We start from the raw sequence: 23,470 nt of genomic DNA, 5'->3' as shown, positions 1-23,470 counted from the left end.
AATGTTCTTACCTAGCCCTTTATTAAAGCCTAAAAGTGTTACCTTTGTGACTTAGGTCATCCACGAGTATTATTTCCTTCAAGATCTTTTTTGGAGAGTTGTCTAACACACTATGAACAGTTCTCAGTAACGTAGACCATGCTTCATTATGGAAGGCAATGATAACGCTGGTGGTAGGAAGCTTCTCATTGTAAATTTGCTTCAGACATCTGTTCAAACAGAAATCTTTTCTCTTAAAATAAATATGAATTTCTTTGCTTACTTACATACAATAATTGCCATGGTTAAAATAAATGAACACATATGACACCATAAAAGTATGATAAAACTGACAAAAATGCTTTCTTACTTCAACAAGCTAATGCGTTTACTCAAAAATAGTTGCTATCTCAGCTTAAATCAAGAATACCTTCCTGCATGTAATGCATTTTAGACAAGTCTGTCATTTATCCTACTCGTACATCGACAGCTGTATATACACAGCACGTCCCCCAAACTCACTATAAATGCCGCGGCCCTGCAGGTAAACAGCTTGTAAGTGCATTAACCAGAGTTCTAGGGTGTGTGCACACGTTGCGGATTCTGCTGCGGATATTTCCGCCCAGATTTGTCTAAATCCACAGGTAAATCCGTAGGTCAAAAGACCTGCGGTTTATCTGCGGATTTATTGCAGATTTGCCTGCGATTTGACACCTGTCATGGAGCAGGTGCCAAACCGCTGCGGAATCCGCACAAAGAAGTGACAAGCTGTGGATTTCAAACCGCAGCAAATCCGCACCGTGTGCACTCCGTTTTTCATTTTGTATTGACTTAAATGGTTCTGCGGATCCGCAGCAGAATCCGCAACGTGTGCACACACCCATATTGAAAGGTTCATTTAACCTCTTAAGGACCAAGGGTATTTCCGTTTTTGAGTCTCCATTTTTTTGCTCCCCTTCTTCCCAGAGCCTTAACTTTTTTATTTTTCAGTCAACATGGCCATCTGAGGGCTTGTTTTTTTGTGGCATGAGTTGTACTTTATAATGATCCAATTGGATTTACCAAATAGTGTACTGGAAAACGGGAAAAAAATTCAAAGTGCGGTGAAATTGCAAAAAAAGTGCAATCCCACAGTTGTTTTTCTTTCATTTTTTTTATCGTGTTCATAAAATGCTAAAATTAACCTGCCAGTATGATTCCCCAGGGCATTATGAGTTTGTAGATACCAAACATGTATAAGTTCTTTTTTATTTAAGTGGTGAAAAAAAATCCAAAGCTTGTAAAAAAAAAAGTTGCCATTCTCTGAGACTTGTAGAATCTTTATGTGATCTGGGGCTGAGTGATCACTTATTTCACCCATTATTCGTTTTAATGCAATGGTGCAACAACCAAAAAAATGTAATTCTGGCGTTTTGATTTTTTTTTTGCCTTACGTCGTCTACCGATTGGGTTAATTCTTTTGGTATATTGATAGATCGGGCAATTCTGAATGCGGCGATACCAAATATGTGTATTTTTTAATTTTTTAATTTTGAATGGGGCCCTGCTCTGTGTAGCAGAAATGCTCACTTGCTATGAGTGACAGCCACAGGGCGGCGCTCATAGCCATCAGGCAGTGACAACCACAGGGGTCTCCTGCAGTCCCCGGGTTGTCATGCCAACCCATCAGCAACCCGCGGTCATGTGACATGGGTGCTAATGCCATACGGTTCCATAGATGCAGTCCATTTTTTTCAGTGCACATTTTTACGGTCTTCTTTACTAAAGGGGTGTGGCTCATAGGATTCTCTGGGGGCGTGCCTTTTGGCTTATCTGCATAATTACATTGTGATCAATGCCACCTTTGTAAAGATGATAAAATTTAACACTAATAAAAACGTCCATATCTCTGAAACTATATGGAGGATTTAAGGGAAAAAAAATAAATTGATATCCATAGGATCAGTGGGATTAACATAAGAGCAAAACCTGGCCACTTTGTACCTGGTGTTAGGTCCTCATTGAAAACCTTTGAGGTAATGTTTTATTTCAAATTGACATATAATAATAATAAATTTTATTTCTATAGCGCTGACATATTCCGCAGCACTTAACATTTCAAAGGGGATTTGTACAGACAATAGACATTACAGCATAACAATAATCACATAGATCATAACAGACACCAAGAGGAATGAGGGCCCTGCTCACAAGCTTACAGTCTATGAGGAAAGAGGTAGACACGAAAGGTGGGTGGTAACAATTGCCCTGATTGTTTGGACTGTATTAAAAAGACACAAACCCTGAAATCATATCATTTTCAGTAGTCATCCCATTATAATTACAGGTACTCTGATGCTCCATGGCCTCTGCACAGATCACCGAGAAACTGTTTTACAGAAGCCAATGAACATCTCCAGACCATTGCTTCCTATGGGCCACGCATTATGTTCCTTGCTACAAAACGTCTTTCAAAATGATACTAATAGAACATACTATGTACTGAACATAAATTTAAAATATCTATAGTCACAAAAGAAAAGCAGAGAAAATGTATGCTTTAATATCAGGATATTTAAAAAATAAATAAAATATATACCACCAGTAGGATAACAAGAACCTGTACCAGAATGTATAAAGCTTGTTAATTTTAACTTAAAAGTTCTTTCATTAGTACTCACAGTGAATGTCGGCCCTCGGGTATCTCCCTGTGTAAAGAAATTTTCTGGCTGCCGTCTTCATCAAGTCCAGGTATGGTCCTTGCTTTTTCAGTCTGCACACTGTTAGTCACTGCATCGTTTTCATTGCTCCTCTTGTGCTGCTTGACTATCCTGTACATGCTCTTCCTGACCTTGTCAAAGGTTCTTCTACTTCCAGACATCCCAATAGCTATTAGTTCCTCATCCCTAAAAGAGGAAAGTGGAGACAAAATCTCCACCTTATATTGATTAGTTTCTTCTACAGACTCCAGCAGTGAGTTGACACCTGCCCATCGATGTCCTCCTCCACCACCATGATGCTGGGTAAGATAGCTGGAATGGTCCTCATTCTGGTCTTCTGGATCCAGTATCGCTACCATAACTAGCAGCAAAACGAATGCAAACATAAGAATTAGTATCTGCAGTTGGCACAGCCGTGATCTGCACCTTCTCCTCAACAGCATGGTTCTTGTGATTTAGAAAGGCACACACCGTCATGGTATTTGTAAATATCTTCATTCCAGATCTGTTCCCTTCACTGACTCATGTGTGTTTTCCCACATACAGGTCCGTCTTTACTCTCAAAATTCCACTTGCAAGTTCCTTCTTCGTATATTTTCTTTTTCAATCCCTCTCTTTAAATAAATTCCTTCCCGTCAGTGTAAGAAAATATTTAGAATAAACAAGTAACAGTATTCCAAGGGATTTCATCAGGATTATACATCTTCAAAAGAATCCCACATAAGAAAAAGGCAAAAAAAAATTCCTAGATTTTCTAGATATCATCCTCTTCTAGGAAATGGGCAATTCTATCCCATAATGGTGTTATCGTGTTCTCCCGGCAGCCCAGATGTTGGATGGCTGCTCTGTTGTGATACTGCACTGAGCTCTGATGAACAGATGTGAATAGGCAGCCACTGCCTCTCACAGAACTTCTCCGCAGCCAGACCCTCCTCGTCACTGCATCCTGGTCCTAACGCCCACTATGTTTCCTGTGTTATTGTGTCCTTACAACATATTATGCAATAACAATGGACTTTAAATCTGAACTAGTAGTAAAATCATATGAAGCAGAGGGATGGGGTGTAGCTGCCAAAGTAATATTAAACTATAACTATACAACTAGTATTACTGATTAGTTCCAGCTGAACATTTGGAAATAAAATGATGCATTTAAATGTTGTAGTTTGAAATATTAAAGAAAGAAAAATAGCAGCACAAGAAAGGACACAGTGACCAATGCTCTTCTTGCCATGTAGAGCAGTATTTTTCCAAAATGTCATTGCCATTAATTTTGTTGACAGACGTTTTAATAAAACAATGCACTAATTCGCATCACCCAAACTATGTGCTGATCTTCGCTTGAGGATGCAAGGTTCTATGCCTTTTTCCAGACCATCTTCTAGGAAATCTAGGATCTGGTCAATGTCCAGATGAAGGGGGTCCAGAGGACTAGAGCCACATCTTGCCATAAATGTCATTTTTTATCAGTTTCCTACTTTTTTGAGGGGTTATGGGGTACGTTTGACTTTATCTTAGAGGCCCTTAACTTTTATGATCCAAACTCAGAAGCTAAGCAGCCATACACAGGCTCCCTGTGTCTGGGTGGTAGATCAGACCCTGGTGAAGAAGGCTGCTGACAGGCTGAAGAATTAGAGAACCTTCTAACTTTAGGCTGTTCAAAGTCCCGAATCTGCATCTATTTTGGCCAGAGAGGTGCTACTAAGATTGTTCTGACCTTCTTGGTCCTTATCTTCTGTAGTGTCATTGGCTAGACCGGAATTTGTGAAAATGTATATGCCAAGTTGAATCCCATGGGGTGGACAAATGCATTCACCACTATACAGGCATCGTCTGGGTTCAGGGAGAAGTCCTGATCTTCCTTTGCATTCTGATAGCCTGCAAATAGGTCTGCTTCTGGACTGCCCCATCTTTTGTTCATCATTTAGAAAGTCCCCATATCTAGACTCCATTCGCCTGCTCAGAAAGTTGACTTCGATGTTGGCGGTGCCTTTTATGTGGAGATCTGATGGAGAAAGGAGATGTTCCTCTGCTCAAGAGAAAATTCTTGTCTGACTGACTTTAGATCCTTGTACTTGATGCTACCTTGATGGTGAAGGTGAGCTAACATGGTCATGTTGTTAGAATTACTCTTTAAATGGGTGTCCTGTACTATGGACGTCTACAGACCAGAAGACCTCCTTTACTGCCTTTAGCTCCCTGAAGTTGGAAGATTCTCCGCTGATTTCTTGTGTCCAGTTCACCTGGAGAAGTTTTGGAGATCATAGCTCTCCATTCTCTTTTGCTGGCACCCACTGATATCATTGTTGGAGGATTCTGAATCCAGAAGACTCCTTTCACTATATTTCTTGGATTGAGTCACCAGGCTAGAGAGAACACTAAACGATCAGGTACAAAGATCTTCTTGCTCAGGGACTTTAGGGATCCGTCCCAGCTTGAAAGGATGTAGGTTTGCAGAACTCTGGCATGGGCTTGGGACCATACCACTGACTGAATGTATAATGTCATGGAACCCAAGACTGACAGCTCAAATCTTAAGGATTTTATAAACACTCGAGGTACTGATAACCGCGAATCTTAAGAATTTCCGTTAGGGAACATGAGAATTGGCATTTTGTAAGTCTATGGTTGCTATCACGAAGTTCTCCCTTATCAGGGGGATGGTATATTTTATGGACTCCATCCTGAACCTTCTGTAAGTGATGTATTGGTATAGAGGCTTTCGGTTTATGATAATTCTGTAAACTCCGCTTTGGTTTTCTCCCAAGTAATTTTAGCCAGTAATAATGACCTCTGCCTCTTTCTATTTCTGGAACTGCAGAATTTACTCTCAAAGAGATCAAATCCTGGAGGCCAGACATCAGGGCATTTCGTAGTTCCTGGGAAGAAAGGTTAGTTACTTTCGGGCTCTGCAGGAGATCGGAGGAGAATTCTATTGTTACTCCTCTGATGGATTACAGCATCCACTGATTTGAACAAATCATCTGCCACTTGAGGAAGAATCCTGAGATCCAGCCCCCTATCATTCTGGCATCATTGTTTATCTTGTCGCTGGTTCTGAGAGAGAAAGATGTTTCTGATTTGTCCTCCTTTTGGGTAACTCCATCATCCCGATTTTCCATTCCCTCTGCTTCTAAGGGGCTGGTTCTATGGTAGACGAAAGGGTTTCCTGTTGGAGTTTTTTGGTTTAGTCAAAGAATTCTTCTTATCTGTGGCCTTTTCTAGCGCCAGGCCGAACATGTATACTCCCTGGAAGGGAATGGAACAAAGATTAACTTTGGAAACCACATCTCCATTCCACGATTTCAATCAGAGTGCTCACCTCACGGAGTTTGACAGAACTGAAGATCTGACCACAACTCTCACTGACTCCCCGACACATCTGCCAGGTATCCTGGGGCCTTCTGCAGAAAATGCAGGGAAGCTAGTAGATCCTCTCTGGGAGTGCCCATACTGAGATGATTGTGACGTATGCTGTGATAACAAATAGGTTACGTCCGAGAGTGGACCCTCTGGATCGCGGCACTGGAGCTCCCAGGGGTGAGCGCGCCAGGTGGTGCCGACCCCTATACAGGGGCCGTTAGGGGCAGACCCTAGGAAGACAGATGCCGCGACTGCTAGAACCAAGAGGGGCGACTCGAAGGACTGAGTGGAGGGTGCCAGACTGAGAACTGGTGTATAGGACTGGGCACTGGAGTACAGGACGGAGACACAGAGTACAGGACGGAGACACGGAGTACAGGACTGGGCAGTGGAGTGTAGGACTGGGTACTGGAGCATAGGACTGGGCACTGGAGCACAGGACGGAGGCAAGGAGTACAGGAGGGAGACCCGGAGTACAGGACTGGGCAGTGGGGTAAAGGAATGGGCACAGGAGTACAGGACCGAGACATGGAGTACCGGGCTGGGCAGCGGAGTACAGGACTGGGCACAGGAGTACAAGGAGTGAGAAGGGGAGAAACCCCTAAACACCCAGGCCAGGATACCGTAAGGGAAATCCACACGATAATCAGGCGTCTCCACCATGATGGAGACGCCTGATATACCCTGTTGCAGTCGGCTGGTTGGGCGCTCAGACCTCTGGGCGGGCGCTGCAGGGTTAAAGGATCTGCAGAGCGCGCGCCCGCGGCCTAAGGCGCCCGCAGGAAGCAGGCACATGCCGGACGGAGGAGAAGGAAGAGGAGGGGGGCACAGAGCGGTGCGGCGAGCGCGGGTAAGTAAAGGCGGCGGGCCCCGCTGTTGCTGGGACGGCGGCAGCTACCACCGCCGACGTGACAATGATCTTCTAATTGACTCAGCCACTGGATCATAATTCTCACCACACATGTAGAAACGACATTCATTTTCAGTAAAGCTGAAAAAGTTTCCCAGGATTTTCTCAACAGTTTATCCATTTTCTGATCCAACAGGTCCTTAAGCGGATAATTATCTTCAAACAGCAAGGTCATCTTTTTAGCAACTGTTGCCACCTGGATGTTGACTTTTGGTACCTCAGACCAACATCTGGATATCTCCTCTTCTACCTGGAATCTGTCTTTTAGTTCACCAGGAATACCCAATTGTTTCTCAGGAATTCCCACTCATCCAAGATCACACATTGAACATTTTCGTGTATAGGAAACACAACCTTCTTTTTTGATCTGGACCGCTTCTTCCACTTTCACAGTATTCCTTACTGCTGTAAAGAGTTCCTCCATATATTCGGATGAGAAATAATATTTCTTGTCCTTCAGGGCCAAGTCCGGGGTCGAGGTTAATTCTCCCTCTTTCATCAATTCTTCGGAAACAGACATACAATCTCTCTGAGAGTCTGAGTCTGACTCCTCTTCTAGACTAATTTTTCTCTTCTTAGCCCCTAAAGGAGCAAAGGATGTGGATCGGGAAAAGGAGGCCAGAGAAGATTGAATCTCTTCTTGAACCATCCCCTTAATTTCTTACATTAAGGAAGGCTGTTCCTCTTTAACAGCCTTGTCTGTGCATCCCTGGCATAGTGGTTTCAAAACTATGAAAATTTACGACTTGCCTGCAACTTTACTTTTTGGTGCAGGATCCTTGTCCCCCCTGAAAGTGAGGGGAGAAGGAAGACGATAAGGATAAAGAAATACAACCTGCACCAAAGAGAAAGACTTACCAATGCCATAAAACTTACTGGGATTGGTTTAGCATTGGGCTCAGCAAATGCAGAGTGGGAAGAACATAAACCCTCCAGAAGCCAAAAGGATAGGTCCTACCTTAGGGAGTCTTTTGTCGTGGTCACTTATATCTAAGTGACTGGACCCAGCGCAACCTAATCTCACCGGCAGAGACTCCTCCCTCTGGTCCGAAGGTAAAAACAAGGAAGGATCTCTTGTAATCACAATCGGAGAGCCTGTCCACTGAATCCCCTCCAACATAGCTGTAACATAAAAAACATGCATTTCACCATGGAACGCAACTGGAAGTGATGCCATATGAGATAGTAACATAGTAACATAGTAATTAAGGTTGAAGGGAGACTTTAAGTCCATCTAGTTCAACCCATATCCTATCCTAACTTGCCCTAACATGTTGATCCAGAGGAAGGCAAAAAAAACCCATGTGGCAAACAGTAAGCTTCACATTGGGGGAAAAAAATTATTTCCCGACTCCACATACGGCAATCAGACTAGCTCCCTGGATCAACACAACACTAAGGAAACTAGTGTATATACCCTGTAATATTTTACTTTTCAAGAAAGGCATCCAGTCCCCTCTTAAATTTTAGTAGGGAATCACTCATTACAACATCATATGGCAGAGAGTTCCATAGTCTCACTGCTCGTACAGTAAAGAATCCGCGTCTGTTATTATGCTTAAACCTTCTTTCCTCCAGACGTAGAGGATGCCCCCTTGTCCCCGTCACAGGTCTAAGAATAAAAAGATCATTAGAAAGGTCTTGGTATTGTCCCCGCATATATTTATACATTGTAATAAGATCACCCCTAAGCCTTCGATTCTCCAAACTAAATAACCCCAAGTGTAATAACCTGTCTTGGTATTGCAGACCCCCCAGTTCCCTAATAACCTTGGTCGCTCTTCTCTGCACCCGCTCCAGTTCAGCTATGTCTTTCTTATACACCGGAGACCAGAACTGTACACAGTATTCTAAGTGTGGTCGCACTAGTGACTTATATAGAGGTAAAATTATGTTCTCCTCCTGAGCATCTATGCCTCTTTTAATGCATCCCATTATTTTATTTGCCTTTGCAGCAGCTGCCTGACACTGGCCACTAAATGTGAGTTTGTCGTCCACCCATACACCCAGGTCTTTTTCAGTGACAGTTTTGCCCAGTGTTTTAAAATTAAGCACATAATTATACATCTTGTTCGTTCTACCCAAGTGCATGACCTTACATTTTGTCATGTCGGACGCTGTTCACACCACAGCATCCGGCAGGCAGAGGTAGTTCCACCTCCAGCCACTATAGCCTCAGTGGCGCCGGCCTGATCTTCAGGCTCTTGGGGGTTAATCCTGCTGGAGACCAGGTTGGATGGTTAGTCACGCCCACGGTCTTTAAATAGTCATGCTGGCCTATGGGCGTCGCCGATTATAGCTTGTGTTTCATACCAAGTGGTTCCGGTCTGGAGTGGAGGTGTTCAAGAGAGAGAGATTCATATCTGGTGTCGTATGATCCGTCGTTATCCTTTCTCCTTCCCATATTTGTGTTTAGTTGTGCCCTGTTCACATTACTGTTTATTCCTGTGTGTGTGCGGCGCAGTGCAGTTTAAGTTCTCCCTGTCTGTCATTATTTGTGTGGGAGCTTTGGTGGTGACTTCTCACTGGGTGGAGGGTGGAGGGTTAAGTGCAGGGCTGAGCAGGAGATAAGGAAAGGTCGGAGGCTCAGGCATTTGCACCTTCAGCAAAAACCCTGGGTTGAGGGTCAGACAGGGTTTCCCCTAGTAAAGGGACACCACAGGGGCCCCGGGTATTTCAGCCTTAGTTGAACTAAGCCCCCGTGACATTATAATCGGCCCACATTTTTTCAGGAGTCCATGGATCCATTAGATTCCATAACCCGCCAGTTGGCGGCGCTGTCCATACAGGTCTCCGAGTTGAATGGGGCAGTTCAGCAGCAGGGCCTGGTAGTAGCAAAGGTGCAAACGGCATCTGCAGGTATCGGTGCAGAGCCGAAGTTTCCGCTGCCAGAACGATTTTCAGGCGATCGCAGCAAATTTGTCGTATTTCGGGAGGCCTGCAAATTATACTTCCGCATGCGGCCAATATCCTCAGGTAATGAGGCCCAGCGAGTAGGGCTGGTGTTGTCATTACTGAGTGGTGACCCCCAAGCATGGGCATTTTCCTTACCACCTGACTCTGCTACATTTCATTCGGTCGATAATGTTTTTTCTGCCCTCGGGCTCATTTACGATGACCCTGACCGACTGGCTCTAGCGGAATCTAAAATCCGCGCCCTCCGCCAGGGGGAGCGCTTGGCAGAAGACTATTGTTCGGAATTTCGCCGCTGGGCTGTAGACACACAGTGGAATGACCCAGCACTGCGGAGCCAGTTTATTCATGGGGTATCAGGGAGGGTGAAACAAGCCCTCCTGATGTATGAGACTCCGGCATCATTGGAGTCTGCCATGAGTTTGGTGATACGTATTGATCGCCGTTTTCGTCAGGGGGCACAGGAGACGCTACCTCTGGGGGAAAACAGAGGTGCAGGTGTGGTTGAAGTAGATGAGTCCCCTGAACCTATGCAGATTGCTGGCGTGGCACAGGTTCAGCCTCGCGCTCCGGGATTCCGGAAGCCCGGAGCATGTTTCTACTGTGGTAAAGGAGGTCATTATGTTAACGTTTGCCCGGTACTACCTAAGAGGGTCACACCGGCGGAAAACTGTTAAGCTCAGAGGGTATGGAGGAGACCCAACTGAGCGTATGCATATCCTCCATGATGGTATCTCAATGTATGCTCCCTGCCAAGGTTATTGTCGCCGGCAGAGAGCTACCTATATCAGTGTTTGTGGATAGCGGTTCCGCCACTAATCTCATAGACGAGGAGTTTGCACACACCGCCGGGTTTAAGATTGAAAAACTTCCTCACCCCATACAGGTGGTGACCATTAATGCTGTTCCCCTCCCTCAAGGGGAGATTACTGAGTTTGTGGCAGAGGTGAAACTCCACATTGGGGTCCTACATTCTGAGTCGGTTACATGTAGGGTCCTCCGTAATCTCCCAGCTCAAATGGTCCTGGGTTTTCCATGGCTGTCCAGGCACAACCCGGTAATTGATTGGAAAACTCAGGACATAGTACAATGGAGTGGTTTCTGCCAAGACAATTGCTTGGCCACATGTGTGTCCGCCGTGACGCCCAGCCTGCCGGAGGCTTTGCAGGATTTCGCGGATGTTTTCTCTGAGAAGGGTTGCTCAGAACTGCCTCCACATAGAGCCTATGACTGTGCTATTAGGTTAAAACCCGAGGCCAAATTACCTAAGGCCAGGATGTTTAATATTTCTGGTCCTGAGAGACAAGCTCTGAAAGACTACATCGCGGAGAGTCTGAGCAAAGGTCACATCCGGCCTTCGTCCTCGCCTGTAGCCGCGGGGTTTTTCTTCATTAAGAAGAAAGATGGGGGGTTACGCCCGTGTCTGGATTTCCGAGAGTTAAACCAGATTACTATCCGTGATCCCTACCCAATGCCGTTGATCCCGGATTTGTTCAACCAGGTAGCGGGGGCAAAATGGTTTTCCAAGCTGGACCTCAGGGGGGCGTATAACCTCATAAGGGTCCGTCAGGGGGATGAGTGGAAGACGGCGTTTAACACTCCTGAGGGTCATTTTGAGAGTCTGGTTATGCCGTTTGGGTTGACCACCGCGCCTGCCGTTTTCCAACATTTTATTAATGATGTCTTTGCTCATGTCCTGGGGAGATTTGTGATTGTATACCTGGATGATATCCTCATTTATTCTAGCGATCGGGACACTCATTTGCAGCATGTTAGGCAGGTGTTACAGTTGCTCCGGGAGAACCAGCTCTATGCTAAGCTGGAAAAATGTTTATTTTTTGTCCAGGAGTTGCCCTTTTTGGGATATATTGTGTCCGCAGCTGGTTTTAAAATGGACACCGCTAAGGTGCAAGCGGTGTTGCAATGGGAGAGGCCGGAGAGTCTGAAAGCACTCCAGCGGTTCCTTGGGTTTGCGAATTATTATAGGAAATTTATAAAACACTTTTCGACTGTCGCCAAACCGCTCACGGACATGACAAAAAAGGGTGCCGATCTGGCGAACTGGCCTGAGGTGGCTATACGTGCATTTGAGCGTCTGAAGAATAGTTTTGCTTCAGCCCCCATTCTGGTGCAACCAGACGTGTCTAAACCTTTTGTGGTAGAGGTTGATGCGTCGGAGGTGGGAGTGGGGGCAGTACTGTCTCAAGGCTCGTCCTTGAGCGAGATGCATCCTTGCGCCTACTTCTCCAAGAAGTTGTCGCCGGCCGAACGGAATTATGATATCGGCAACAGGGAGTTGTTGGCCATCAAGCTGGCTTTTGAGGAATGGCGACACTTCTTGGAGGGGGCGGCTCACCAGGTCACAGTTATCACCGACCATAAGAATCTGCTCTACCTGGAGTCGGCCAAGCGTCTGTCTCCTAGGCAGGCTCGCTGGGCATTGTTTTTTACTCGTTTCAATTTTCTTGTGACGTACCGTCCCGGGGCTAAAAACACCAAGGCGGATGCTTTGTCTAGGTGTTTTCCGGGGGGAGAACCTCGGGAAGAGCCGGTACCCATCCTCCAGATAGGGGTAGTGGTCTCGGCTCTCACGACTGAGGTAGAGGCGGAGATTGCCGAGGCCCAAGAGGAGGTACCACCAGGACTTCCCGCCAACAAATCATTTGTACCCCTGCATCTTCGGCCTAAGGTGTTGAAGGAACACCACGATTCGGTACTGGCTGGTCACCCAGGGGTGAAGGGCACCTTAGAGCTGGTATCGCGTCGTTTCTGGTGGCCCAAAATCCGGCAGGACGTGGTCTCGTACGTGGCAGCTTGCATCACGTGCGCTAGGGCTAAGTCACCCCGAACCCGTCCTGCTGGCACGCTACAGCCTCTGGGGGTACCCAATAGGCCATGGACAGAAATCTCCATGGATTTTATCACTGACTTGCCAGCCTCAGCAGGGAACACGGTCATCCTGGTGGTGGTTGACCGTTTTTCAAAGATGGCGCATTTTGTGGCGTTGTCCTCTTTGCCCAATGCTAAGACGTTGGCTCAGGTATTTGTGAAGGAGGTGGTCAGACTCCACGGAGTACCGTCTGACATAGTATCTGATAGGGGTACGCAATTTGTGGCGAGGTTTTGGAAAGCTTTTTGCTCAAGGTTGGGGATCAAGTTGTCACATTCATCGGCGTTTCATCCACAGTCTAATGGACAAACTGAGCGCATGAACCAAAATCTAGAACAGTATTTACGATGCTTTGTGTCCGACAACCAGGAGGAGTGGTCTACTTTCCTTCCTCTGGCCGAATTCGCATTAAATAATCACCGCCAAGAGTCATCAGGAGAGTCTCCATTCTTTTGTGTGTACGGTCAACATCCTCAGTTTTGTACCTTACGTCAGGGTGACTCCGGGGGTGTCCCGGAGGAGGATCAGCTAGGAGCCCAATTGTCATCAGTCTGGAGGCGGGTGAAACAGCGTTTGTTGAGCATGAGTGCCAGGTACAAACGGGTGGCTGACAGTAGACGCGTGCCAGGTCCGGACCTGTGTGTGGGTGAATGGGTGTGGTTAGCTACGAAGAACATAAAACTCAAAATCCCTTCTTTAAAACTGGGTCCAAGGTTTATTGGGCCTTTTAGGATTTCTGCCATCATTAACCCAGTAGCTTATCGCTTGGAACTTCCCGCGGTGTACAAGATACACAACGTGTTTCACAGGGCTTTATTGAAAAAGGTGGTAGGCTTGGTGGACACGACGCCGATGCCACCTCCAGTCATGGTGGATGGCGAGTTAGAGTTCGAGGTCGCCAAGGTAGTGGACTCTCGAGTAGTACGCCGTACTCTTCAGTATTTGGTGCACTGGCGGGGGTATGGTCCAGAGGAGAGGTCTTGGGTTCCAGCCTCAGACATACATGCGGATCGGCTGGTCAGTTCTTTTCACCATCGTCATCCGGACAAGCCGGGTCCTATGAGTCTTGAGGGCCCTGGGGTCCCTCGTAGAAGACGGGGTACTGTCATGTCGGACGCTGTTCACACCACAGCATCCGGCAGGCAGAGGTAGTTCCACCTCCAGCCACTATAGCCTCAGTGGCGCCGGCCTGATCTTCAGGCTCTTGGGGGTTAATCCTGCTGGAGACCAGGTTGGATGGTTAGTCACGCCCACGGTCTTTAAATAGTCATGCTGGCCTATGGGCGTCGCCGATTATAGCTTGTGTTTCATACCAAGTGGTTCCGGTCTGGAGTGGAGGTGTTCAAGAGAGAGAGATTCATATCTGGTGTCGTATGATCCGTCGTTATCCTTTCTCCTTCCCATATTTGTGTTTAGTTGTGCCCTGTTCACATTACTGTTTATTCCTGTGTGTGTGCGGCGCAGTGCAGTTTAAGTTCTCCCTGTCTGTCATTATTTGTGTGGGAGCTTTGGTGGTGACTTCTCACTGGGTGGAGGGTGGAGGGTTAAGTGCAGGGCTGAGCAGGAGATAAGGAAAGGTCGGAGGCTCAGGCATTTGCACCTTCAGCAAAAACCCTGGGTTGAGGGTCAGACAGGGTTTCCCCTAGTAAAGGGACACCACAGGGGCCCCGGGTATTTCAGCCTTAGTTGAACTAAGCCCCCGTGACACATTTATCCCCATTAAAGCTCATTTGCCATTTATCAGCCCAAGCTTCTAGTTTACATAAATCCTCCTGTAATATAAAATTGTCCTCCTTTGTATTGATTACCCTGCAGAGTTTAGTGTCATCTGCAAATATTGAAATTCTACTCTCTATGCCCCTTACAAGGTTAATAAATATGTTAAAAAGAAGCGGGCCCAAAACTGACCCCTGTGGTACCCCACTGCTAACCGTGACCCAGTCCGAGTGTGCTCCATTAATAACCACCCTTTGTTTCCTATCCCTGAGCCAGCTCTTAACCCACCTACACATATTTTCCCCTATCCCCATTGTTCTCATTTTATGTATCACCCTTTTGTGTGGCACCGTATCAAAAGCTTTTGAAAAGTCCATGTACACCACGTCCACTGTATTCCCTTGGTTCAGTCCGGAACTTACCTCTTCATAAAAGCTTATCAGATTAGTCTGACAGGAACGGTCCCTTGTAAACCCATGTTGATATTGGGTCATAAGTTTATTCTTATCCAGATACTCCAGCATAGTATCTCTCAGAGAACCCTCCAGGATTTTACCCACAGTTGAAATTAAACTCACTGGCCTATAATTTCCAAGTTCAGTTTTTGTCCCCTTTTTGAATATTGGCACCACATTTGCTATACGCCAGTCCTGTGGTAAGATAACTCGGCGTCTGATGTCACGTCCGGTAATCGCACGCACTGGATAAAAAAGGAGTAAAGCTGGGGAGCTCAGGGAGGCCCCCAGTCTGTAGCCATTCTAGTTTACCTGAAGGCGCAGGGGGAACTGCCTGTCATGTGTCTGAAGGAGACAGGAGCAGCAAGCGAGGAGGAAAGTGCAGCGATCGTCATTCTCTGACTAGCCCGAATATCAGATATACAGAAGGCTCTGCTGCCGACCACAGAACACCACAGAATGACCTCCTGATGCCCCATAGGGACAGGAAAAAACACTGGAGAGAGGGTGTGAATGGGACTATTTGACAACTTTGTGTTTCTTGTCCCCATTAGGGTGGTGAGTCATTTTTCAGGGGTGCTTATGTGGCACCCCTGAGGGTTCAGTCACCACAGAGGTACTGCACCTCCTCCTGAGGTGTAGTATCCCATTCTCCAGGTGAGATGGTAACACATGACCAGCCTCCAACACCTGCATCCCACACAAACACAGTAGTGTAGCAGAGCAACCTTCATGGCTCCCTGTTTGAAACACAGAGTGCTGGGAGGTGGGTGGAGCTTAGACTGCACAAGAGAACGGGAGAATATTAGGAAAAGGTTAGTCTGCGAGAGAAGATTCCGAGAGAGGGATGGAGTGAAGGAAATGCTGCAGCAGACTTCAGTGACCTGGAGCTGCTGGCACGGGGAAGAGAAATAGAAAGCCTGATTCTTCAGAAGAAAGAAAGTTTAGTACAGAACGTAAGGAGAAGAAGAGAACTAAGGACTAGGGTCAGAGCAGAACCCTTCTTGAGGTTTGAAGCACACGGCCGTAGTCCAGTCCCCGAGGCTGTTTGTGAAACTAATGTTCCCGCAGCAGACACCGGATGAATAGGAGCTGTGACCACTCTATTCCCACAAAAGACTCGAAGACACGGTGGCAACCTATGTGTGAGCCGGGACATGATGGATGGAGTCCCCGAAGCAGGCTACAGTCACTTGTCATGCGAGTAGAGTTCTAAGGAACATCTGAGAGGAGGAACTTGGGTTTAACACACAACTACAAGTACTTCAGTATAAGCGCTAGTGAGGAGACGTTCAGAACAGGCACATGAAGGGGAGAGCTGGAAAGGTTAATTCCATCTGCCTGGGAGTTGGCTGAGCCCCTGATCTGGAGACCGCAGCATCTAAGCGGGCACCTGTCTGTGCCAAGAACGTGAGTAAAAGAACTGGAACTGCATTCATCTGTCTCATTGCCTTCTTCCTGTGCCAACCCACTCAGCACTGCTACAACTCTGTGCCTAACACTGCACCATCTACTTCTCCTCACTATCTACTCATTTGCCAACCTCATCTACTCTGCCCTGGGACTACAGCCCTACCTGTTGAGGGCTACAACATCGTTGCTGTACCACACCATCTGTCCCAGAGAAGCAACCCTGCAGCACTGGTCAAACTGACCAGAAACCACAGGTGGCATCATAAATCATCTCAATAACTTTATCCCCATTACTCTACCCCTTTTTACATTGACCGCCTGTGGCCACAGACCGGGTCACTGCCACTGTGACATCTCCCATTGAAAGCAATGGGCCCGGCACGGAGTACCCCATGTCCTCTAGGGGCGAGTCACTGTCATGGAGGGTGATTAGAGGTAATGGCAACAAAATGTTGAAAACAACTCAATTTATTCAGTTTTGAGTATGAGTGCCACACAACAACACCAGGCTTGTGCTACTGCGAACTGCCTGTGTAGCCTAAACATGAAATCTGTCAGGAACACCGCACTACACTTGCTCACTGAGCCAGTGTGCGTGTCTTGAGTAGAACAAACTATGCCAAACTACCAGTGGAGCTGGGCATCAGCAGTGGGGATGCATGCTTCAGGCAAACAGGACCTGAAGCACGTGACTGCCAAGGGGCAGAGCCAGCTGCAGGTCTCCCAGAGGGAGCAGGAGCAGAGAGAAATGCTGGCCAGAAATAAGGATCCTACCAGCAGGTATAGCACAAACAGAAGCGCCGATAACCGCTAGACAGTAGGGATGTCTGGGACAGGCTAAGGGTCACAACCGTACGGACAGCAGAAGTACCAGGGGCATAGACAGGAGAATCACCAGAGACGTAGTGAAGTCAGAAACCAGGAAAATAGACACACTGTACCGAATGAGCAGACAGAACGGATAGTCAGGACATAGCAAGAGATCAGTAAACCAGATTGGGCAATAGACGGTACAGAAACTGCAGGCAGGTGCACAACAGGGAAAGACCGGGTCAGAAGCCAAGATATCAAACACAGAAGCATGCACACTGCACAAGGCACCAACGCACAGGGGTCACTTAAACTAAGCCAAGGGCAAAAGTATAGCTGACAGAGAACCCTGGTAAAGAGTGAGTATAAATACCCCTCCCAGATCCAGAAAGAGGCCACATACACTTAACCCTGTGAGTGCAGGGCAAGAATCCCATCCACACCATGACAATATCATGGTCTGTATTGTCTCTGAACTTGTCTCCCGGAGAGCACGTCTGAGACATCATTGGTCAGTCATTCCAAATGGATCTGCCAGCAGTAGATCATTATGATTCAGAGACACAAATGCATTTTAATGCTAGTCATGACTCACGGATAAACCGTGAGGCTGGGTAGTCAAAAGTTCCGGGGTCAGTTACCAAGAGATCATGTTGTAAACTAAATGGGAAAGACAGAGGCATAGTTAGGTCACAGTCCAAGGTCAGAATAGATAGGTCAAAAGATAGTGGATCAAAGCAAAGGTGTTTTGTAAATGGAAGGTCAGAGCAAGGCTCAAGGTCAGGCAGCAATAGATCAACAAACAGAGGACTGATACTGTATATAACGCAAACATCCACCACCAAGCGAATGCTACAACTGGCAGAGATATGAGACTGACAGCTTGGTCAGCGGAGCTGTCTATTAAAATCCTGACAGCTCAGCACGCCCCTGCACTAGATTGGACAACTGGGCAGAACATTCCCCAGACATTAACCCCTTCGCGTCTCAGCCTGATTTCACCTTTCTGACCCGGCCAATTTTTACAATTCTGACCACTGTCCCTTTATGAGGTAACTCTGGAACGCTTCAATGGATCCCACTGATTCAGAGACTGTTTTCTCATGACATATTGTACCTTATGATAGCAGTAATATTTCTTCTATATAACTTGCGTTTTCGTGAAAAAAACGGAAATTTGGTGAAAATTTTGAAAATTTCATAATTTTCCAACTTTTAATTTTTATGCCCTTAAATCAGAGAGTCATATTGCACAATATAGTTAATAACTAACATTTCCCACGTGTCTACTTTATATCAGCACAATTTTGGAACCAAAATTTTTTTTTCTTAGGAAGTTATAAGGGTTAAAGTTTGACTAGCAATTTCTAATTTTTTCAACAAATTTTACAGAGCCACTTTTTTAGAGACCACATCACATTTGAAGTGACATTGAGGGGTCTATTTGATAGAAAATAACCAAAAGTGACACCATTCTAAAAACTGCACCCCTCAAGGCACTCAAAACAATATTCAAGAAGTTTATTAACACTTCAGGTGCTTCACAGGAATTTTTGGAATGTTTAAAAAAAGAACATTTAACTTTTTTCACAAAAAATTTACTTCAGATCCAATTTGTTTTATTTTACCAAGGGTAACAGGAGAAATTGTACCCCAAAAGTTGTTGTACAATTTGTCCTGAGTACGCTGATACCCCATATATGCAGGTAAACCACTGTTTGTGCGCACGGCAGAGTTCGGAAGGGAAGGAGTGCCGTTTGACTTTTACAATACCAAATTGGCTGGAATTGAGATCGGATGCCATGTCACGTTTGGAGAGCCCCTGATGTGCCTAATCTGTGGAAACCCCCCACAAGTGACACCATTTTGGAAAGTAGACCCCTAAGGAACTTATCTAGATGCGTGGTGAGCACGTTGAACCCCCCAGTGCTTCACAGAAGTTTATAATATAGAGCCGTAAAAATAAAAAATCTTATTTTTTCACAAAAATGATCTTTTCGCCTCCAATTTTTTTTCTCAGAGTAACAGGAGAAATTGGACCCCAAATGTTGTGGAATTTTTTCTGAGTATGCTGATACCCATATGTGGGGGTAAACCATTGTTTGGGCGCAAGGCAGAGATCGGAAGGGAAGAAGCGCCGTTTGACTTTTCAATGCAAAATTGACTGGAATTGAGATCAGACGCCATGTCACATTTGGAGAGCCCCTGATGTCCTAAACAGTGAAAAAACCCCAATTCTTACTCCAACCATAACCCCAACACACCCCTAACCCTAATCCCAACCCTAACCATATCCCTAACCACAAACCTAACCCTAGCACACCCCTAACTCAAATCCTAACCCTAACCCTAATCCCAAACCTAACCCTAACTTAGCCCCAACCCTAACCCCAACCCCAGGGGCAGGACTACCGTGGTCGCAGCTGCGATAGGGCTCGGAGTCCTCAGGGGCCTGATCGCGGAGCTGCAGCCGCTCATTGACTGTGCAGCCCCGTCCTTTGATTGGCTGCAACTGGCTGCTCTGTGCGCACAGGACCTGTGATGATGTCACAGGAGGGAAGGAGTCAGGGATCACATGATCAGGGGCCTCTGTCTGAGGCCCCTGATCATGTGACCACCTAACTCCTCCCCTCCTGTGACCTCATCACAGGTCCTGTGGGCACAGCCCTCAGTGTATGCAGGACTCTGCTCTGCTGGTTGTCATGGTTCTCTGCTGGATGAGGGTAAGTTTATGTGTGGGGGTGAGGGGTTTACAGGGTGGATGTAGCAGAGCCGTGTGTGTATGAAGTGTGGGGAGCCATATGTGTACGAAGTGTATTGACAGGAGCCATGTGTACGAAGTGTATGGAGCGCAGCCATGTGTGTACGAGGCGTACGGAGCGAAGCCGTGTGAATCCGATGTGTATGGAGCGGAGTCGTGTGTGTACGAGGTGAGCGGAGCCGTGTGTGCGTGTAGGGGCCCATTTGAAAGTTTACACCGGGGCCCATAACTTTGTAGTTACGCCACTGTCCAACCCTAATGGGAAAATGGAAATAAATACATTTTTTTTAATTTTATTATTTTTCTCTAACAAGGGGGGTGGTGAAGGGGTTTGATTTACTATTTATAGTGGGTTTTTATAGCGGGTTTTTATGTTTGGCAGCTGTCACACACTAAAAGACGCTTTTTATTGCAAAAAATAGTTTTTCCATCACCACATTTTGAGAGCTATAATTTTTCCATACTTTGGCCACAGAGTCATATGAGGTCTTGTTTTTTGCAGGACGAGTTGACGTTTTTATTGGTATCATTTTCGGGCACATGACATTTTTTGATCGCTTTTTATTCCGATTTTTGGGAGGCAGAATGAACAAAAACCTGCAATTCATGAATTTCTTTTGGGGGGGGGCGTTTATACCGTTCCGCGTGTGGTAAAATTGATAAGGCGGTTTTATTCTTCGGGTCAGTATGAATACAGCCATACCTTATTTATGTCATTTTTTTATGTTTTGGCGCTTTTATACAATAAAAACTATTTTATAGAAAAAATAATTATTTTTGCATCGTTTTATTCTGAGAGCTATAACTTTTTTTATTTTTTCGGTGATGGAGCTATATGGAGGCTTGCTTTTTGCGGGACAAGATGACGTTTTGCAGTAGTACCACGTTTATTTATATCTGTCTTTTTGATTGCATGATATTCCACTTTTTGTTCGGTGATATAATGATAAAGCATTGTTTTCTTGCCTTGTTTTTTTTTAATGGTGTTCACTAAAGAGGTTAAATAGTGGGACAGTTTTATAGGTCGGATCATTACGGACGCGGCGATACCAAATATGTGTACTTTTATTGTTTTTTTTTAATTTACATAAATGTATATTTTGGGAAAATATTTATTTATTTTCTTTGTTTGGAGATTTTTTTAATATATTTTTACACACTATAATATTTTTTTTACTTTATTACATTATTACATGTCCAAGGATGGGACATTACTATATAAAGCCAGATCACTGATCTGACACTTTGCACAGCATTGTGTCAGATCAGCAATCTGACAGGCAGTGTAAGAGGCTTGCCGGTGCCTGCTCTCAAGCTGAAGGACCCGGAAGGACCCCGTGGCCATCTTGGAGCCGGGGGTCTCCATGGAGACCACAGGAATAACATGATCGCATCACGTTGATCCGGTGGGAGAGCGCAGGGAACCCCCTCTCTGCGCAATTGATCTTTATGCCGCTCACAGTACTGACAGTGTCATCAGAGGGGTTAAATGCCCTCGATCGGTGCTAGCACCGATTGTGGACGTTGCTGCGGGGTGTCAGTTGTCACATACAGCTGACACCCGAACCCGATCACCGCGGCGCTCAGCATGAGGCCGCGGTGATCATGCTGCCATACTAGTACTGCTGCGGGCGGAAATGCACTTCCTGCAGAGCTGAACTATTACGGCGAAGGTCAGGAAGGGGTTAATAACCCCATTTACAGCATGCCGAGGCGAGTAAATGTGTATATTTTGTATGTGTTGCTCATACTTAATGTTGTCTGAATCGAGATGTTTAGAAAATGTTGTTTACATTTTTTCTACAATTGCATGTTACTAATATGTGATTTATCCATCCTGTGATTTCCATAATTCCATGGCTTTTCCTTCTTAGGCCGGAGTCACACTGGCGAGGAATACGGGAGAGTGAGAGGCGCTAAAAGCACACATTAGACACAGACAAATGATTCTCTATGGGGTCACTCGCACGAGGCGTATATTTCTCCTCCGTATCCTCCGCTCCGTGCCACTCGCAGCATGCTGCGATTGTCAGCGTACTACGCCCGTAGTACGCCAATGCAAGTCTATGGGTGCGCAAAAAATACGGATTACACACTGAACACACGTGTGACCTGCGAGCAATACGCAGGTCTTTTGGCTGGTGAACAGGAAATGGGCCAATCCATCATCAGGAAGCCTAGACATGCAAATGAGCTCAAAAAGCGCTCCAGACATCCAGGAAGTACGCCTCCACGGAGCAGCAGCATGGCGTCCACATATATTAATGTAGAGATGCTAATTGTGCTGGTGCAGGAGCGTCCAGAAATATGGGACCCACGCGACGCAAACTATGCGAACCGCACAAGAAAGGAGGCGTCATGGAGGCGCATCTGTCGCCAGATGTACCATGACTTTGGTGACAGACCACGTGATGAGCACATAAAATTCGTAAGTGCAACCATAAAAATATAATTAACGTTAGCGCGCGCTATAAAATGACTCTACAATCAGCCCCCCCCCTTCCTGTGCATGTACTTTTATTAGCCTCATGAGGCCGTTACATTAGGATGTGACACGTGGCTTCACACAGCCATAATTAGGGGTTAGGCCACAGGCTCCTCATCCTCCTAGCCACTAAAATTAGTTTCAGGGGAGCTAATGGGTATCGGCCCAATTACATATGCCACCATGGGTAGAACGCACACCCCCATAAGGCCCCATGCCTAGACTACAGTTTGAAAATGTGACCTCTCAAATATGTGATTTTGACAATCTTTCCTGTCACATTGAAGTGGAAGATGTGATGAAACGGTGGAGAAGCATCCGGGACCAGTAGCGCCGGGAACGCCAGCAGCGGTCCAGGAGTGGGGATGCTGGCCATGTCAAGCGCAAATACATCTACTAGGACCGGCTGAACTTCCTCGCCCCAATTCTGGCTCTGAGACCGTAAGTACATACCTCACACCACATGACACAAAAACATTACACAAATACTTTACAGGGACAAAAATATTGATGTATTTTTGCCTCTGTTCTATTTCATAACAGAACTCAATCTAACCTTACGGATCGAGGAACGGCCTCAGAGGCAGAGCCCATTATTGATCCTGTAGGGGATGAGGTGGCTGGCCCATCTTCTCCCCCTACAAGAAGGATGGCTGAAGAGGAGGCATCACCAGAACACACAATGGCTGCCCGACACAACACACCACCAGGACGGTCTGCAGCTGCAACCTCACCCATCCTGGAAGAGATGGGCAACTTGAGCAGCAGCCCAACTGCCCAGATCAGGCCCTCCCCACAGGCTGCTCTTGCATCACGGCGAATAAGAAGAAGGCGCCAGGTCGCCATTCAAGAGAGCCGGACCCATGTGGACACTGGGGTGCTGAATTACTTGTCCAGAGTCACTACAGATGATGGTGAGGAGGCCTATGCACGTAGCCTCACCCTTTATCTCCGTGCCCTTACCCGTGAGGTCAGGCTCCGTATTAGGGGGTGTATTCAGATCCTGCTTGATGCAAGCACCCCCCAATACCCCATATGAGGTGTTTGAATTTCTGGAGAGGTGGCAGCTCTCACCA

The 23,470-nt window shown here is 46.3% G+C and overlaps 1 protein-coding gene across 1 annotated transcript in view; it reads right to left on the bottom strand.

The window, feature by feature from the left end:
- GALNT15 (polypeptide N-acetylgalactosaminyltransferase 15) overlaps positions 1–3,539 on the bottom strand; it is a 66,054-nt gene extending 62,515 nt beyond the window's left edge. The window contains exons 1-2 of the mRNA XM_073550724.1: positions 2,640–3,539; positions 43–209 (exon numbers count right to left, since the gene is read on the bottom strand). Coding sequence (XP_073406825.1) covers positions 43–209; positions 2,640–3,121 — 649 coding nt within the window. The 5' untranslated portion in view covers positions 3,122–3,539. The remainder of the gene's footprint in view (positions 1–42; positions 210–2,639) is intronic.
- Between the last annotated feature and the right edge of the window lie 19,931 nt (positions 3,540–23,470).

This window comes from Dendrobates tinctorius, unplaced genomic scaffold (assembly GCF_039654945.1).
Source record: "Dendrobates tinctorius isolate UK_male_01 unplaced genomic scaffold, ASM3965494v1 ptg000167l, whole genome shotgun sequence".
Classification (NCBI taxonomy): domain Eukaryota; kingdom Metazoa; phylum Chordata; class Amphibia; order Anura; family Dendrobatidae; genus Dendrobates; species Dendrobates tinctorius.
The sequence above is the reverse complement of the archived record's forward strand: the minus strand, read 5'-3'. Positions and strand labels throughout refer to the sequence as shown.